The sequence below is a fragment of the Saimiri boliviensis genome, chromosome 4 (genome assembly GCF_048565385.1).
Source record: "Saimiri boliviensis isolate mSaiBol1 chromosome 4, mSaiBol1.pri, whole genome shotgun sequence".
Classification (NCBI taxonomy): domain Eukaryota; kingdom Metazoa; phylum Chordata; class Mammalia; order Primates; family Cebidae; genus Saimiri; species Saimiri boliviensis.
The window spans coordinates 97,592,581-97,610,331 of NC_133452.1; the positions used below are offsets into that span (position 1 = coordinate 97,592,581).

The 17,751-nt window shown below is 50.9% G+C and overlaps 3 protein-coding genes across 3 annotated transcripts; 2 read left to right on the forward strand and 1 right to left on the reverse strand.

Moving 5' to 3' along the window:
• Positions 1–65: 65 nt before the first annotated feature.
• On the forward strand, positions 66–5,125 carry RPS18 (ribosomal protein S18). The gene is made up of 6 exons (XM_003923142.3): positions 66–150; positions 668–766; positions 4,420–4,506; positions 4,587–4,688; positions 4,794–4,885; positions 5,010–5,125. The coding sequence occupies exons 1-6, from the start codon at positions 148–150 to the stop codon at positions 5,083–5,085; spliced, it is 459 nt and encodes a 152-aa protein (XP_003923191.1). The 5' UTR covers positions 66–147; the 3' UTR covers positions 5,086–5,125.
• A 537-nt stretch (positions 5,126–5,662) lies between these two features.
• B3GALT4 (beta-1,3-galactosyltransferase 4) lies at positions 5,663–7,403 on the forward strand. Its single transcript, XM_010334018.3, has one exon. The coding sequence runs from the start codon at positions 5,982–5,984 to the stop codon at positions 7,131–7,133; it is 1,152 nt and encodes a 383-aa protein (XP_010332320.1). The 5' UTR covers positions 5,663–5,981; the 3' UTR covers positions 7,134–7,403.
• Positions 7,404–7,682: 279 nt separating this feature from the next.
• WDR46 (WD repeat domain 46) lies at positions 7,683–17,745 on the reverse strand. Its single transcript, XM_003923135.4, has 15 exons — positions 17,338–17,745; positions 17,032–17,241; positions 16,846–16,926; positions 16,592–16,704; positions 16,381–16,468; positions 16,185–16,246; positions 15,814–15,918; positions 15,555–15,705; positions 15,139–15,274; positions 14,842–14,941; positions 8,949–9,262; positions 8,705–8,799; positions 8,354–8,449; positions 8,087–8,200; positions 7,683–7,964 (listed from the first exon to the last, which is right to left on the reverse strand). Exons 1-15 carry the CDS (start codon positions 17,404–17,406, stop codon positions 7,854–7,856), a joined length of 1,845 nt encoding a protein of 614 aa, XP_003923184.2. The 5' UTR covers positions 17,407–17,745; the 3' UTR covers positions 7,683–7,853.
• Between the last annotated feature and the right edge of the window lie 6 nt (positions 17,746–17,751).

The following is a 17,751-nucleotide window of genomic DNA, read 5'->3' on the forward strand; positions in this document are numbered from 1 at the left end:
AAGTCCAGGCAGCTCGCGCCGAAAGCTTCCGGAAGCACTTCTCTTAGATAGCTCCGCCTCTTCCTCTTAGAAGCTATATAAGAATATTACGTCACTTCCGTTCTCTCTTCCACAGGAGGCTTACACGCCGCCGCTTGTGCTGCCGCCATGGTAAGCCTGGAAGCTGTACCGTGATCCAGCGACATCGGAACTCGGTCAAGGGAAGCCGGCTGTCAGGGTTCTAGAAATGCTCTGTTCTGAGGGCCTGCAACCTTCTGTATGGAGCCTTGAATCGCGTCCCTGGAAAGGGACACCAAGGATTTCCAATTCCGGGTAGCGGGCCCGAGGAAGGGTGACTGTCTGAGCACACGGAAGCTGCCAAAGGCTTGGGCGTATTATGGGGAACTCTGGCTTCTGCCACGCAGAGTGCACTTTTGGAAATGGGCAGTAGACCTGCCTCCTCTCTCCAGAGGTTTTACTTTCCCAGGCTTGAATGCTTCATGTTCCTACTCTCTGCAGGACTTGAGTTTGCTGTGATGTGAAAACCTAAGGGATGGGGGTCGGGTGTCTTTGCCCACTTGTGTGACAGGTTTTTAACTTTTCTTTATGAAGTTCGTTTGCCTTAGCAACATTACTGTTTGATAGTAGTTTACTGTGTCTGATTTCTCTCCCATACTTTTTCAATCAGTCTCTAGTGATCCCTGAAAAGTTTCAGCATATTTTGCGAGTACTCAACACCAACATCGATGGGCGGCGGAAAATAGCCTTTGCCATCACTGCCATTAAGGTAAGTGAAGTAGGGTAAGGAATAGGGAATGTAAATGAGAATTGGGTTGTGAAGATATACACAAAAATAAAACAAGGCTGGGGAGACTTGAGTCTCATCCAGATCACCTGGACTGCTGGATTTAGGAAAGAAAGTGGGCCGGGTGCGGTGGCTTACGCCTGTAATCCCAGCACTTTGGGAGGCCGAGGCGGGCAGATCGTAAGGTCAAGAGATCCAGACCATCCTAGCCAACACGGTGAAATCCTGTCTCTACTAAAAATACAAAAATTAGCTGGGCGTGGTGGTGCGCGCCTGTAGTCCCAGCTACTCGGGAGGCTGAGGCAGGAAAATCGCTTGAAACCGGGAGGCGGAGATTGCCCTGAACCTAGATCGTGCTACTGCACTCCAGCTTTGGCGACAGATCGAGACTCCGTCTCAAAAAAAAAAAAAAAAAAGAAAAGAAAACGGTGTAGGGAGAAACCCCTTTAGTCCTTACCACATTTATCACAGAGGTTAAGTAAAACCAATAGAGTGGGTTAAGATCAAGCCAAAACACTTCACCGGGGGAAGTGGGGAGGATTATGGTTACCTACCCAAATTCGCTAAGATATCCCTGAACCATGAGCTTGTGAGATCCCTTCTAGATTCGTTTCTTTACCCAAACCACCATCATAATAGCAACCTTTCCTGTGAAATTTATATGCCCTGGGAACTGGAGGATTATTGGGCTTCTTGAGGGATGAGTAGACATGCCAACAGATAAAGTGTGAAGAAACCTGTAAATGGAGGGTGGAGGAAGTCTGAGCAGGACATTTACTCAGATGCCAAAATTGACACGCCTTTCCTATCAAAGTGGGAAGGAGTACAGATCTCTTTGGCTTGTAAGAATCCAAAAGGGAATGCAAGAACATTGCTTCACTTGTATATTTCTCTCTAGAAATGTAAGGAACTCCTTTCTAGATACACGCTTTTTTTTTTTATTTTATTTTAATCAGAATGTGTAGTTAGTTGTGGAATCTCAGCTTCTGTTGCATGGTAGGTACTTAGGTGATGTTAGGGAATGGATAGTAGTAGGGATGCTCTTGGCAGCTTTGAGGACTGTAAAGGAAAATTCCTTCTATTTTTGGTGGGGAGACAGTCTTGCTCTTTTTCCCAGGCTGGAGCACAGTAGTGCCATCTCGGCTCACTGCAACTTCCAGATGACAGTCTGTTGCTGTCTCATCGTGATCCTGGATTCAAGCAATTCTCCTGCCTCAGCCTCCCGAGTAGCTGAGATTTCAGGCACCTGAAATTACCTAGTTAATTTTGGTATTTTTAGTAGGGATGGGGTTTCACCATGTTGGCCAGGCTAGTCTTGAACTCCTGACCTCAGGTGATCCACCTGCCTTGGGCTCCCAAAGTGCTGGAATTACAGGCCTGAGCCACCACACCTGGCCTGAAGTAAATTTTTTCATTTGTAAGTTTATGAAATTTGATGGTTGACTTATGAAATAGGAGAACATTTAATAAAATTTGAGGCTGGGTGCAGTGGCTCATCCCTGTAATTCCAGCACTTTGGGAGACTGGGGTGGGTGGATCCCCTGGTTTGAGACCAGTCTGGCCAACATGGGGAAACCCTGTCCTTTAATAAATAAATTTGAGGGCGCGGTGGCTCAAGCCTGTAATCCCAGCACTTTGGGAGGCCGAGGCGGGTGGATCCACGAGGTCGAGAGATCAAGACCATCCTGGTCAACACGGTGAAACCCCGTCTCTACTAAAAATACTAAAAATTAGCTGGGCGTGGTGGCGCGTGCCTGTAATCCCAGCTACTCAGGAGGCTGAGGCAGGAGAATTGCCTGAATCCAGAAGGCGGAGGTTGCGGTGAGCCGAGATCACGCCATTGCACTCCAGCCTGGGTAACGAGCGAAACTCCGTCTCAAAAAAAAACACAAAATAATAATAATAATAAATAAATAAATAAATAAATAAATTTGAAAGATCACTCTATTCTGAATCAGCCTACTAATTTGACCCTTCGTCACGTTTATTTTTATTTTTTCCAAGACAGAGTCTCACTCCGTTGCCCGGGCTGGAGCAGTTTTGTTTGTTTGTTTTTTAGAGACAGGATCTCACTCTGTTGCCTAGGCTGATCTGAAACTCCTGGGCTCTGATCATCCAGCCTCAGCCTCCCAAAGGGCTGGAATTAAAGGCATGAGCCACTGTGAGGCCAACCTTTGATTTCTTTCTTTCGGAGAGGAAATGGCATTTGTTTTAATTTCCTGGGGCCTACTATAACAAGTTCATATAAACTAATCAGAAAATTATTCTTGGTGCTGAGGGCATTTAAGAATCCTACCTTGTCTCCCTCTCTTCTGGTGGTTGTCAGTAATTTTTAGTGTTCCCTGGCTTGTAGCTGCATTACTCCAGTCTGTCGCTGTCATCTCGTGATCCTCTTCGTGTTTATCTTACAAGATGACTTGTCGTTGGATCTAGAGCCCACCCTAATCAAGTATAACATCATATTACCTAATTATTTCCCTAATGACCTCATATCCAAATAGGGCCACATTCTGAGTTTCTAGTTGGACATAAATGAGGGAAGGACCTCACTATTCAGTCCATCCTTCACTATCCAAATCACTTTGGTTCATAAGTTTAGATGCCATGAGTGCTAGTGCTGGCGTTGAAATTATGCTACCAAAGTAAGCATTAGGTTTTTTTTTTTGTTTGTTTTTCCCGAGACGGAGTTTTTGCTCTTGTTACCCAGGCTGGAGTGCAATGGCGCGATCTCGGCTCACCGCAACCTCCGCCTCCTGGGTTCAGGCAATTCTCCTGCCTCAGCCTCCTGAGTAGCTGGGATTACAGGCACGCGCCACCATGCCCAGCTGATTTTTCGTATTTTTAGTAGAGACGGGGTTTCACCATGTTGACCAGGCTGGTCTCGATCTCTTGACCTCGTGATCCACCCGCCTCGGCCTCCCAAAGTGCTGAGATTACAGGCTTGAGCCGCCGCGCCCGGCTGTTTTTTTAAGATGAGAGTTTTGCTCTTATTGCCCAGGCTTGAGTGCAATGGCTCGGTCTTGTCTCCCTGCAGACTCCACTTCCCGGGTTCAAGTGATTCTCCTGTCTCAGCCTCCCAATTGGCTGGGATTACAGGCATGTGCCACCACACCTAGCTGATTTTTGTATTTAGTACAGACAGTTCTACCATGTTGGTCAGGCTGGTCTTGAACTCCTGACCTCGGGTGATCCACCTGCCTCGGCCTCCCAAAGTGCTGGAATTACAGGCATGCACCACCACGCCTGGCGCATTAGTTTCTTTTTAATCACTTGAGCAGTCAGTTCTGGGCACTGACTAAATTAAGTTCGTGATCTTGGGATACTTTCTTTGTAGGGATACAGTGACTTGCCTAAATTGTGACCCTTAAGAAGTTCCGAGCAACTGGCAACCCAGTACTTTATAATCAAAGCCTGTAACTCATGAGACCCTGGTTGTTTGCTGCATCAGCCTGGAGGGGCAGGCCCCTTGTTCTCCAAAATGCAAAAATCAGAAGGCACATAGTGCCAACTACATATGCTGGGCAATGAGAAAAGAAAAGATACTGCCTGCTTTCAAAGGTTGATTGTCTATACTATAAAGTCTGTATTCATAAATCAGATTCGACTGTAATTGCAAAACCTCTCGCTTCATTCAGGGTGTGGGCCGAAGATACGCTCATGTGGTGTTGAGGAAAGCAGACATTGACCTCACCAAGAGGGCAGGAGAACTCACTGAGGATGAGGTGAGGATAAGGAAGGGTGTTGAGGGTAAAGTCTGCCTCGGAAAGGAACCGTCTAGATCTAACCTTGTCCTGCCTGCCAGGTGGAACGTGTGATCACCATTATGCAGAATCCACGCCAGTATAAGATCCCAGACTGGTTCTTGAACAGACAGAAGGATGTAAAGGATGGAAAATATAGCCAGGTGTGTACCAAAATGAGGGCAGGATTAGAGGAATGGTGGAGAATCCTAATAGAATTGGGCATAGGAGGTCAGGCGATAAACATCCCTTGCCCCCTGTGAATCCAGGTCCTAGCCAATGGTCTGGACAACAAGCTCCGTGAAGACCTGGAGCGACTGAAGAAGATTCGGGCCCATAGAGGGCTTCGCCACTTCTGGGGGTGAGTGGGGCTCTCCCCTCCCTGCCTGCCTCAACTCACAGCATTCCTTCTGCTCACTCTTTCCTTTTCCCCTAACCTTTTTTGTGCTCTGTATGACCTGTGACCCTTCTCTTTTTACCTGCAGCCTTCGTGTCCGAGGCCAGCACACCAAGACCACTGGCCGCCGTGGCCGCACCGTGGGTGTATCCAAGAAGAAATAAGTCTGTAGGCTTTGTCTGTTAATAAATAGTTTAATACCGATGGCTTCCTTCTTTGTGGTTCTGTCCATTCTAATAGGGAATGTTAAGGTGCTGAGTCCTTTAAACATTTCTCCCTTTCCACTTAGAGCTGTCCCGACTCAGTCACCCACGCAGTAACTATTGGTTTTGGCAGTGGTGATGTTGCAGAGCCCCTAGTCTCCCTACATGTAGTGATGTCCTTCCCTGTAAAGAGAAAAGTGAGGGGAAAAACAGTTTCCAGCCTTGTGGGGGAGACCGAGATCAGTTTAGAGACAAATCATCTGGGGTTGGTGTTGCAGCATGGTTGTGGGATGAGTAGCTGAGCCTAGCCAAAAGGGTCATCTAGTCGTGAGTCCTTTGGGCTCTGATCTAAAGCAACAAACGCAAAGATACCGACATTGGTTATGAAAGGCCTGGGCTCCCTGGTGGAGTACATGGGTGGGTCAGGATGGGAGCGGCTGGGCAGACCGGTCTCGCTCCGTTCGGTGCCACTCCATCTGCCCTGGTTTCCGCATCTTGCGCTGCTCCGACGCGGCTTCCGGCGGGGATGCGCGCGGCGCGGAAGCTTGCGGCAGGCCGGCCGCCGCGGCGAGGCAGGGGAGGGGCTGTGAGCACCGCGGTCGGTCAGCCATGGAGCGAAGCTCGCTGGCGGCGAGGCCGCAACAAGGTAGCCACCCCCGCAGCATACCTCGACCACGGTCTGCGGCTGCACCGCCTCCCCGCGCCCTCCAGGGTGCGCTGGTCCCGGCCGCGCGCCCCGCCCTCCGGATCCCGGGCGTGGTCGGTTAAGTCCCCGGCCGCGACCCAGCCGGGGAGAGCTAGTCTCCACCCGACAGCCGCCATTCGCTTTTCCGGCTCCCTTTAGAGTGCGCCGCACCATGCAGCTCAAGCTCTTCCGGCGCCTGCTCCTTGCATCTCTGCTGCTGGTGATCGTCTGGACCCTCTTTGGGCCTTCGGGGTTGGGGGAGGAGCTGCTGAGCCTCTCACTAGCCTCCCTGCTCCCAGCCCCCGCCTCACCCGGGCCGCCCCTGGCCCTGCCCCGCCTCTTGATCCCCAACCAGGAAGCTTGCGGTGGTCCCGGTGCCCCTCCCTTCCTGCTCATCCTAGTGTGCACGGCTCCGGGGAACCTGAACCAGAGAAACGCCATTCGGGCCTCGTGGGGCGGGCTGCGTGAGGCTCGAGGGCTCAGGGTACAGACGCTGTTCCTGCTGGGAGAGCCGAACGCGCAGAACCCCATGTGGGGCTCCCACGGGAACGACCTGGCCTCGGAGTCATTGGCCCAGGGAGACATCTTACAGGCTGCCTTCCAGGACTCCTACCGCAACCTCACACTCAAAACCCTCACTGGGCTGAACTGGGCTGATAAACACTGCCCCATGGCCCGATACGTCCTCAAGACAGACGATGATGTGTATGTCAACGTCCCCGAACTGGTATCAGAGCTGGTCTTGCGAGGGGGCCGTTGGGAGCAATGGGAGACAAGCACGGAATCTGAGAGAGAGGCTGAGGTTGGGAATGAAGAGCAGGAAGGTGGCCAGGTCTTGCACAGCGAGGAAGTGCCTCTTCTGTACCTGGGCCGCGTGCACTGGCGGGTGAACCCCTCTCGGACACCAGGGGGCAGACACCATGTTTCGGAGGAGCAGTGGCCTCACACCTGGGGCCCCTTTCCACCCTATGCCTCAGGCACAGGATACGTGCTGTCAGCGTCTGCTGTGCAGCTCATTCTGAAGGTGGCCAGCCGGGCACCCCCTCTCCCATTAGAGGATGTCTTTGTGGGGGTAAGTGCCCGACGAGGAGGCCTTGCCCCAACACAGTGTGTCAAGCTGGCTGGTGCCACCCACTACCCCCTGGACCGGTGCTGCTATGGGAAATTCCTGCTGACGTCCCACAGGCTGGACCCCTGGAAGATGCAGGAAGCCTGGAAGCTGGTGGGTGGCTCTGATGGAGAAAGGACTGCGCCCTTTTGCTCCTGGTTCCAGGGAGTCCTGGGCATCCTGCGGTGTCGGATAATAGCCTGGCTTCACAGCTGAGAGTGCTTGGGACCACAGGAAAGGCAGGAACAGGACCTTCTCTCTCCCAGGCCCAATGCAGGGGCCCTCACTGGCTGCAGCTGATACGTTTCCTCATACTAGATCCTCAGTCTCACTAAAGACAGGGATATGGGAGACACGCAGGGGCCTGGCCTGCCAGCCCCAAAGATGGTCATCAGGAAGAGAAAAAGAAACAAAAAAATGCTGCAGTTCTCTCCAGCTAGGGCAGAAGAGGGGTGTTAAGCTCCTCAATAAACTTGTCTCCACTTCTTCGAGTGCAGTGTTATCTTCACCAGAACTCCCAGAACACAAACCTGGAGAGCCCAGAGGCTGCCAGACCCTGCTGCATAGGAAGGACGTCTCCAGGGTCACGGGAGAGAGGACAGCCTCTCTGAGGAGGAAGGCCCCTAAAAGGCAAAGCTAAGGCCACAAGCAGCCACAAGGTATGGGGGTTGGGGGTAGAGGCAGGACACTGACTCCTCTAATCCTAGAACGGCCTCATGCTGGGCAAGGGGGAGGGGAACAGGTCCACAGTATGATCCAGACACATTATCCAAAAAACCACTTTCCTCTTTAATACCAACCCACCCCAGGAGCCACCTGTCCACCCCCAAATTGGGGAAGGGAGCACACTGTCCCCACGTCCTTGTTCCAGGGAATAGTAATTTCCCTACAGGTGATCTTGGGAGAGACTGTCCCCAGGCAACCCTGGAGCCTGGCTCAGCGCACAAATCTGTCCAGGGCAGATGGCCAGGCCCCCGTGGGCTTGGTCTTCGCTTCCTTCTTCTGCTGCAGCTGCTGCTGCTGCTCAAGGCTCTGCCGGACCTTCTCCTGGGGACCAGAGAGAGAGGGAGGACAAGGGCAGAGTAAGAAATGGCAGGCTGCCAAAGGCAGAGGCACAAGCAGGAGGGTGTAGCCTGTGGGAGGCCCAGCCCATCCCAATGCTCATCTACCCTGTGTTCCTCATCCATGACCTTCCTCTTCCTCTTCACCAGGCTTGCCGTGGAGCTGCGGCCCTTCTGCTTTGGCTTTGGCTGGAATGGAGCCTTAGCCTCTGGGTCATAGCCCTGAAAGAGGGGACAGGAGTGAAATCTGTTACAGCCTCAGAGTCAAGGAACTGGCAGCACCCACATGCTGGCCGCACTTCTAGGGACAAGCCATGGTGTGGAGAGGATGTGGGGGCGAGGATGGGTCTGGGCACTCAGGGGTCTGCTCCATACCAGTCTCTCTATCTGCTCCTTCTTTCTCTGCTCCAGAGAGATGACATCCACCTCAGCCAGGGCTCGTGGGTCCAGACAAATAAGCTCTGCAGGTACCTGGGGATGTCACAGAGGGACAGGACTCAGCAAGGAGCCACAGGAGGGCAGCACCAAAGAGAAGCCAGGAAGGCTGCTAAACCCCTCTACCCAAGACCCCCAGCACAAGACCGTTCTCTGCCTTCAGCCCCAAACCACAGACACACCGTCCCCAGCAGCAGGGACCTCACTCTCTCCAGCAGGGGAACCTGACTCTCTCCAGCAGGGGGGAATCTCACCCTCTCAAGCTCACGCTCTCAAGTAGGGAAGCCTCACCTTCTCCAGCAAGGCCTTCACCTCCCACTCCTGGCGCTGCTTCCGGCTTCTATATGGGTTACTCTCCAGGCCATCGAAGTTGGGCTCAGCAGCCCCTGGACAGAGGGAGAGAGGAGCATAGAGCCATAAGGAAGGACCTCAGTCCAACAGCTCCAGCCCAACCAAGTCCCCAGCTCCTAGCTATCTCAGGCCCAAACTTCCACCCAGAGTTTTCACTCCAAGCCCCGTCCCCTGACCCACTCACCAGGGACCAGCATGCTGGTGATGCCCCCACTGTGCCCCACCCCCAGCACATCTTCAAAGGGGCAGAACTGAAGGCCATGCACAGGGCCTGAGAGCCGGTGGGTGAGATAGGGCTGCTCAAGGGAGGGTGGGCTGGCCTTGCCCTGCCCTGCCCAGATGTTGACAACATCACCCATTCCTGCCACCAGCAGTCCCCTCTGGGAGAATGCCAGGTGCCCTGCTCCATGGGGCAAGGTCCGAGTGCTCAGAGGCTGGAACGTCCCTCGCAAGTCAAAGATCTTCAGCTGGTGGTCTAGGCCAGAGGTGGCCATGTACCTGGTGAGAGAAGAGAGATCAATTAATCTATCAGTAAATGGGTTTAACAAGCAAGCTGTGGCCAAGTCCAGGCATCAAGTCCGGCTGGGGAGAAAAAGATTAATAGTAGTGACCACGGCCATCACCCTGAACACTCCACAGGCATCTTCTCGGTTAAGCTGCACACAGTTTTGTTTCCGTTTTAGAGGTGAGGAAACTGAAGCTCAGAGAAAGGAAAGCTAGGTCAGTGAATGGTCAGGCCTGTCTCTTTAGCATCTGCCTCTGACCTGCAGATGCTAACAGCACACACCCCTCTCGAGACATGGGAGTCAAAAGGAGCACACACACAAACAGGCTGTGCTGTACCTAAATGTGATGTTCCCCTGTACACATATGCAGCACACGCCCAGCAAACGGAAGGCATCCGCAATGGTCAGGAGGGGCTTCATGGGAAAGGTAGGATTTGATCCATTCTGGGTAATTCTCAAAAAAAGTGCAGGAAACATACACAGCAAGTTCAAATGCATTAACACCAGAGCATGGCGACAGAGATGGTGGCAGAGGTTTGTTAGCGGGATTAGTGGGAAACGTGGTCAGGAAAATCAGGAGGGGACAAATTGTGAGGGTTTTTAAATTATTATTTTTACTTTTTTGAGTCCGAGTTTCGCTCTTGTCCAGGCTGGAGTGCAATGGCACGATCTCGGCTCACCGCAACCTCTGCCTCCTGGGTTCAATTCTCCTGCCTCAGCCTCCCGAGTAGCTGGAACTAGAGGCATGCACCACCACACCCGGTTAATTTTGTATTTTTAGTAGAGATGGGGTTTCTCCATGTTGGTCAAGTTGGTCTTGAACTCCCAACCTTAGGTGATCCACCTGCCTTGGCCTTCAAAGTGCGGGGGGGTCACAGGCGTGAGTCACTGCGCCTGGCCTGTGGGGCTTCTTTACAGTCAGACCGAGGACCCTTAGCTCATCATCCCAACATTGCTCTCAGGCAATGACAAATCACAAACTGAAGGCTGCCCGGACTTGAGAAGGCTTACTTAGGAAGCGGTGAAGTAAAGCACTGGAGGGCCTTGCCCTGCCCCTCTCTTGGCTTTCCTTGGAAGGAGAGAGGGAAGGTTGGTGACTAAATCTTCTCTGGGAATTATAATGATTCTCTGGGAATCACTGCATAAGTTGTTTACTTTCAGAGGTTGGAGTTTCTTTTCTTCCTTTTTTTGAGACAGGGTCTCACTCTTTCGCCCAAGCTGGAGTGCAGTGGCGCGACCTTGGCTCACTGCAACCTCTGCCTCCCTGGTTCAAGTGATTCTCGTGCTTCACCCTCCCAAGCAGCTGGGATTACAGGCACACACCACCATGGCTCATTTTTGTATTTCCTGTAGAGCCAGGGTTTTGCCATGTTGGCCACGCTGGTCTTGAACTCCTGGCCTCAAGTGACCTGCCCACCTCGGCTTCCTAAAGTGCTGGGATTACTGGTGAGGTTGGAGTTCTGTGTTCAAGTTGTTCCTTAGAGAGGGAAGCTGAAGGGGGACCAGCCAGGCAGGGGATGTATGTTTGCCAAGAGGCCAAGGACTCTCTTTTTTGCCTTGGTTATGAACCCAGGAGAAGGGAACTAAAGAGTTTTTTGGTTTTTGTTTTTTTTGTTTTTTTTTTTTTTTGAGATAGAGTCTCACTCTGTCGCCCAGGCTGGAGTGCAGTGGTACGATCTTGGCTCACTGCAACCTCCGCCTCCCAGGTTCAAGCAATTCTCCTGCCTCAGCCTCCCAAGTAGCTAGGATTACAGACGTTTGCCACCACGCCCAGCTAATTTTTTATTTTTAGTAGAGATGGGGGTTCACCATATTGGCAAGGCTGGTCTCGATCTCCTGACCTCAGGTGATCTGCACACCTTGGCCTCCCAAAGTCCTGGGATTATAGGCATGAGCCACTGCACCCAACTTAAAGAGTTCTTAAGTGCAGAGACTTGAACAGTGATGGAGCCCAAGAGACACCCAGCTGGATACTTCTGACAAGATAATCAGGGCCCTGACTTTGCCACAGAGAAAGGCCACCAGTGCAAACCAGGAATTACCAAGCGCTCCTGGACACAGGGTCACATCCTTTGATGATCTAATAACTCAAGGGTGCATGCTGGCTCCTCTCCCCTCCACACATCCATCTGTGGGATCCCCTGGGTAAAGACCAGCCCAATGCCAGATGGGAGTCTGGGCCATGCTATTGTACTACCAAACTTGCAAACAGCAGTTCAGCTTTGAGAAGTAAACCCAATCCAATCTTAGTGCAAGCTTCCAGAACACCTCTTAAGAAAGATGGTCAGCTTCATCACTGGAGCCCCCCTCGCCTGTCTGACAAGCTCCTGTCAGAGGAAGACCAGAGAAAAGGAAGGAGGGCTGAAGATCAAGGAAAAAAGCTGTTCAGCATCAAGGTGTTGATTAAACTTCAGGCCTCAGTAAACTAGTGATTAAGCCCTAAGCACAGGAGTGGCTGACCCAGGTAGCCCACGAAGGGCAAGCTACAGCTTTGGCCCAGTGGCCCAGAGGACAGAAACCTTCGAGCAGGCTCCCCATTCTCCTACAGCCAGGCTGATATAGATATGGAGTAAAAAGGGCAAAACTAACTCACTTGTTCACAAAGATACAATTATGGAAGGGCAAGGGCGGGGGGGTTCCAGCATCCTGGAGACTTTCTTTTTCTTTTCTTTTCTTTTTTTTTTTTTAAAGACAGGGTTTCACCATGTTGGTCAGGCTGGTCTTGAACTCCCGACCTCAGGTGATCCACCCGCCTGGGCCTCCAAAGTGCTTGGATTACAGGCGTGAGCCACCACACCCGGCCAATCCTGGAGACTTTCAATAAGCTGGTGGCCAAGCTGGACATGGTGGCTCACGTCTGTAATCCCAGCACTTTGGGAGGCCAAGGTGGGAGGACCACTTGAGCCCAGGAGTTCAAGACTGAGACCAGCCTGGGCTACATGGTGAAACCCATCTCTACAAAAAATAGAAAAGTTAGCCGGGTATGATATTGTGTGTCTGAGTCAAATTCTGGGTGACAGGAAAATTCTGAGAGAATGAGAGCAGGTCAAGAGAAACTTTAGGAAGGGGTGACCTATCCAGGGATGGATACATTGAGTCTGGGATAACAGAGAACAACTGCATAGAAACTGGCATCACCAGGGCTGAGCGCGGTGGCTCAAGCCCGTAATCCCAGCACTTTGGGAGGCCGAGGTGGGCGGATCATCGCCTGAGGTCAGGATTCTAGACCAGCCTGGCCAACATGGCGAAACACCCTCTCTACTAAAAACAGAAAAATTAGCTGGGTGCAGTGGCACGCACGTGTAGTCCCAGCTACTTGGGAGGATGAGGCAGGAGAATCACTTGAGCCTGGGAGGTGGAGGTTGCAATGAGCCAAAATTGCACCACTGCATTCCAGCCTGGATGACAGAGCAAGACTCCATCTCAAAATATAAATAAATACATTTTACTGGCCAATCATTTTCAAAAACCACAGCCATAAGTTTTTGTACCTAAAGGGTAACTGGAGCACCACACCAGAGCACGCTCAACAATTCATCCTTATACCTCCAGAACCTCAGCACAGAATCCAGCCCACAGCAGGTGCCCAGTGAATACCGGACGATGAAAGGAATCAGAGGAAAATACAGATCAGACAGAACAGCTGTGGAAAATGCAGACACTCTCAGGAACAGCAGAAATCCAAAGCAGATACCACCTCCACCCCTCACATTACCAGCCAGACCTAGAGAGAGCGATCATCTCGAATAACAGTGATGAACACAGCGCTTCCTATTTGCTAGGCACTGTGCCAAACTATATATGCCTTAACTCATCTTAATGTCTACAATAGCTTTTATGAGTAAAAGCTGTAAACCAGGGCCTGGCAAACTACTGCCCATGGGCCAAACCTGGCTGATCATCTAGTTCTGTGTAGCCTACAAGCTAAGAGTGGTTTTTACATTTTTAAGTGGTTGAAAAAAATCAAAATATTTTGAGGCTGTGAAAACTGTATGAAATTCAAATTCCAATACCCACAAATAAAGTTTTATTGGAACATGGCCACGCTCACTATTTCCTTACACTGTAGCTGCTTTTGCTCTACCACACACAGCCAAGCGGTCATGACAGAGACTATGGCATCTTGATTTGCACTGCTGCTTTGCACACTACAAGTCACAGTGACACAGTCATAAATGCTTCACAGCATTTGGAACATCTCACATATCACCTATCATTAGCAATCTGTGTCAAAAGATGTTTTCAAAGATCAAATACATGAAATCTCTACAGATCAGCATGAACATGAATAGCTACAATCAAATTTGAACATTTGGAACACTAACTTTGTACATCAATGAGGCAAAATGTTATCCTCAAAAAGAGAAATTCGGTTCTTCCCATTAGTAGCTCTGTATTACAAAAACATCAAATTTGATTATTTTTATTATTTTGAGACAGGGTCTCTGTTGCCCAAGCTAGAGTTTTTCCTCACCCCAAAAGTGGAAATATGAGTGCCCAGTTCAAAGGTCCATAGACTTTTTCTGTAAAGTGTCTGATAGTAAATATTTTATGCTTTGCTGATAAGAGGTAAACATCAAAGGGTACTGTGTAGGAATTTAAATTATCACAATTACTATTTTTTTGAGACGGACTCTTACTCTGTTGCCCCAGCTAGAGTACATGGCATGATCACAGCTCACTGTAGCCTTAACTTCCTGGGCTCAAGTGATCCTCCCACCTCAGCCTCCTGTGAGCTGGGACTATAGGCATGTACCACCACACCTGGCTAATTTTTGTATCTTTCACAGACACAGAGTTTTGCATGTTGCCCAGACTGGTTTCAAACTTCTGGGCTCAAGCAGTCTGCCCACCTCAGCCTCCTAGTGTTAAGATTACAAGCATGAGCCACTGTGTCCAGCCTCATGTTATGTTTAATTTTATAACTTAAAAATTTGTGAGCTGGGCACAGTGGCTCACACCTGTAATCCCAGCACTTTGGGAGGCCAAGGCGGGCAGATCACCTGAGGTCAGGAGTTCAAAACCAGCCGGGCCAACATAGTGAAACCCCATCTCTACACAAAAAATATATAAAAATTAGCCGGGCATGATGGCGAGTGCCTGTAATCCCAGCTACTTGGAAGGCTGAGGCAGGAGAATCCCTTGAACCCGGGAGGCAGAGGTTACAGTGAGCTGAGATCACGCCACTGCACTCCAGCCTGGATGACAGAGTGAAACTCCACCTCAAAAAAAAAAAAAAATTATGATAATTCGGTTCCTCTTGGTATTTAAATACCTACACAGTACCCTTTGATTTTACCTCTTATCAGCAAAGTATAAAATATTTACTATCTGACACTTTACAGAAGTTTGTGGACCTTTGAACTGGATACTCATATTTCCACCTTCGTGGTTAGGAAATTGTGGCACACAGGTTATGCAATATGGCCATGCTTATAAGGTCCATCAGTAGTAATACTGTGATCTAAACCTGGTCATCCTGGCTATAGAGTCTGTGCTCCTAAAGCACCTGCCTTCCACATGTTTCTGCCCACCTGTGACTCCCAGTACCTCATCCCACCAGTGACTTACGTGCCCGTAGAATCCACTGCCACAGCCCGGACCCCACCACGATGACAGAGAATCTTTGCCAGTGGCTCCTTCATAGCTGGACTCCATAAAGACACAGTACCTGGAAGGGAATAAGAACCAAAGTTGCTAATACAAACCTAACCCTGAGGTTATTAAACCTGGGAAAGATGGGAACTCAAGACCAAGAGATAATAAAAAAGGGAAATAAAAGGGTAACTTTAAGGTAACTCATGAAGTACAAATATAAAAGAAAAGCAAGTCAGGATGGTCAGAGTCAAAACTAAGCCAGGGACTGACCATTGCTGTGTCCGAGATGGATGACGGCATTGTAAGGGTTCTGACTCATGACATCAAGCCGCCCAGCTCGAGCATTCAGAGCTGCCACGATCTTCCCCACTGACACATCCAGGTAGGTTAGAAATCCTGTTTCTGACTGAAAGAGAGAGAGAGACGAGAGAGATCAGAGAAAGAGAGAGAGAGAGAGAGGGAGGGAGGGAGGGAAGGGAGGAAGGGAGGGAGGAAGGGAGGGAGGGAGAGAGAGAGGGAGAGGAGAGAGGGAGAGAGATAGATAGCTAGATAGATAGAGAGAGAGAGAGAGAGAGAAAATATGACCCAGTTCTGATTGCCCTCTGTATTCCTTCTCCTGGGGTCCTAAAGGAGAAGTGGTCTTCCCAAGGGCTGCCACCCAGTTCCTGAGCCCCACGGCCACTCACAGCAGTAGCCAGAAGGAAGTGGAAGGGCAGGAACTCAAGCCGTGTTACTCGGTCACAACGGCGGATACAGTGGAGCTCAATGCCCTGATTGTCATAGATGTGGAGCCAGCGGTTCTGAGCAACAGCAAGCAGTGCCTCAGAATGGAGAAACCTGGGGCAGAGGAAGAGTGGTTCAATTGGGCAACGAGGTCACAGGCTATCACTCTATCCGGGATGGACTATCTCACCCCTACTGACTGCTGACAGTCAGGCCACTGACCGGATGTCCCGTACTGCCTCCATGACGTTGATCTCGCACATAAGCTTCTTTGTTATCCAATCAAGGGCAGCCACATGACCCCGACGCCCTCCAAAAGCCAGGTGTCTGTTGGAGGTGACAGGCAGGCAGGGTGTTAAGGCAGTGGAGCACAAACTCAGACAACTTGAGGTCTGCTCCATGCCAGCCCTGCCTCTCCCTCTCCAGGTGGGCAGACAGATGTGGCTGTAGGTGCTCCCCCTCACACCCAAACAAATCGCAGGACTCTCACCTCCTCAACAACCCAAACATACAGGGAGAATGGCTGAAATGGGCATGGCTGAAGTGGTTAAGGAAACACATCTTAGTTCAAGAGTCACTAGATTCAACTTTACCTCCCAGTTCGAGAGTAGTTTAGTCTGTAGGGTCCAAACTGCCGCAGATTCAAGTCAAAGTGCTGGAAAAGAGTGAAGTAAAAAAAAAAAAAAAAGAAACAATGAGTTCTCTGCAGTAACGCCTTCTTCTAGCCCCCATTCCTCTCTTGTCCTGCACCACCAATCAACCCTTTGGCCACTTTACCTCCTCACTCACCTTGGCTGCACTTGCAATGTCCACAGCCTCCACAATGTCAGCCTGGCATATCTTTGCTGTGTCTTCCCCATCCTCCCCTTCCAGAAACCTGAAAGCAAGGGTTAGGACGGCAGTAAAGCTTCCCAGTATGAAGCAAGTGTACCAACATAAAAACGAGAAAGGGGAGTCCTATAAAGCAGAGAATGGGGGGCCCAGATTAGGGCCCACTCACCCAGGTTCCTCAGCAAGCAGCAGCTCAGAACGAGCAGCTTTGATACTTGTTTCCTCTTCCTCAGCTTCAGCCACCTCAAGTCGGCTTCGAGTTTTGGCTTTAGACTGTGGTAGCTATAACATTGTTGGTAGGCAGGAGAGGCAGAAGAACCACAGGATAAGTGGGGTCACAGGAGGGCTACCTGGCCCAGCCTCCATCCAACTCACTGACACTCCCGGCCTCCAACACTTCCCAACTCTGCAGCTGGACCTCACCTTTCGGGATTTGTCAATGCGACAGAACTTCTGGACCACCTCCACAGGGACGGGGGCGGGGCCTGGGAATGGGTCCTGGGCCTAGGAGGAGGACGCAATTAGCAGACAGCCTTAAATTAACCCCAACCCTTTCACTCTCAAAGTACAAAGCGACCTGCCTCGACACCCATTAGGTCCCACGCTCACCCCGGACAAGCTCCGCTGGGACTCCGGATTCTTCCATTCTCGGGATTTCTTCTGGACCTGAGGCTTCTTGGAGATCCGGGACTTCTTTAAGATGTGAGTACTTTTCGCTCCCTGGAGACGGAGCTCCCGATTCTTCTTGTTACGAGGAGGCCCTGGAGAGGTTCCGGCTGTGGTCGGAACGGTCTCTTCCTCCCAGTATCGCCGCGGTTTCTACGGGCAGATCAGGAGCCCTGATACTCCGCACCTCTGCCACGCCCCCCGACTCCGCAGCTAAAAACTTCCTTTCCCGCCCAGAGAGGCCTCTACCTTTCTCTTGGTCTGAACTTTGTCCTTCTTGGGCGGGACATCCCTGCCAGGCTTGGGGGCTGTCTCCATCTCGCCCACCCGAACGGCGATCCACGTGTAAAACTCCTCTCAGCTGCCCCACAGCCAGCTTGAAAACTCCCGGAAGCCCTCCGTCCTTCATCCAATCAGCAGCCTACCAAATCTGAAGCTCTCTTAACGCCATCTTGAGTGAGGGCACGCTCTCTTTAGAGAGGCGGAACAGCTCTTGGCACCTTATCGCGAGCGACAGCTTATACAAGAGGGACTTAAAAAAAAAAAAAAAGGGCAGGTCCGGGACCAGGGACTAAGTAGCGGTGCGACTGCTTTTTCCAGATTGGTTTCCCCGTCTTGCCTAAAAATGTCCGAGTCTAGTCTTTTTAGCAGAACTCCACTCAC

Excerpts from the sequence above, each read along its gene's own strand:
- RPS18 (XM_003923142.3), top strand. Across the intron at positions 4,507-4,586 it reads GAGAACTCACTGAGGATGAG|GTGGAACGTGTGATCACCAT; the intron begins GTGAGGATAAGG and ends CCTGCCTGCCAG. Across the intron at positions 4,689-4,793 it reads AGGATGGAAAATATAGCCAG|GTCCTAGCCAATGGTCTGGA; the intron begins GTGTGTACCAAA and ends CTGTGAATCCAG.
- B3GALT4 (XM_010334018.3), top strand. The coding sequence starts at position 5,982 with ATGCAGCTCAAGCTCTTCCGGCGCCTGCTCCTTGCATCTCTGCTGCTG.
- WDR46 (XM_003923135.4), bottom strand. The coding sequence starts at position 17,406 with ATGGAGACAGCCCCCAAGCCTGGCAGGGATGTCCCGCCCAAGAAGGAC. Across the intron at positions 8,800-8,948 it reads CACCAGCATGCTGGTCCCTG|GGGCTGCTGAGCCCAACTTC; the intron begins GTGAGTGGGTCA and ends CCCTCTGTCCAG. Across the intron at positions 8,450-8,704 it reads TGAAGGCCTTGCTGGAGAAG|GTACCTGCAGAGCTTATTTG; the intron begins GTGAGGCTTCCC and ends TGACATCCCCAG.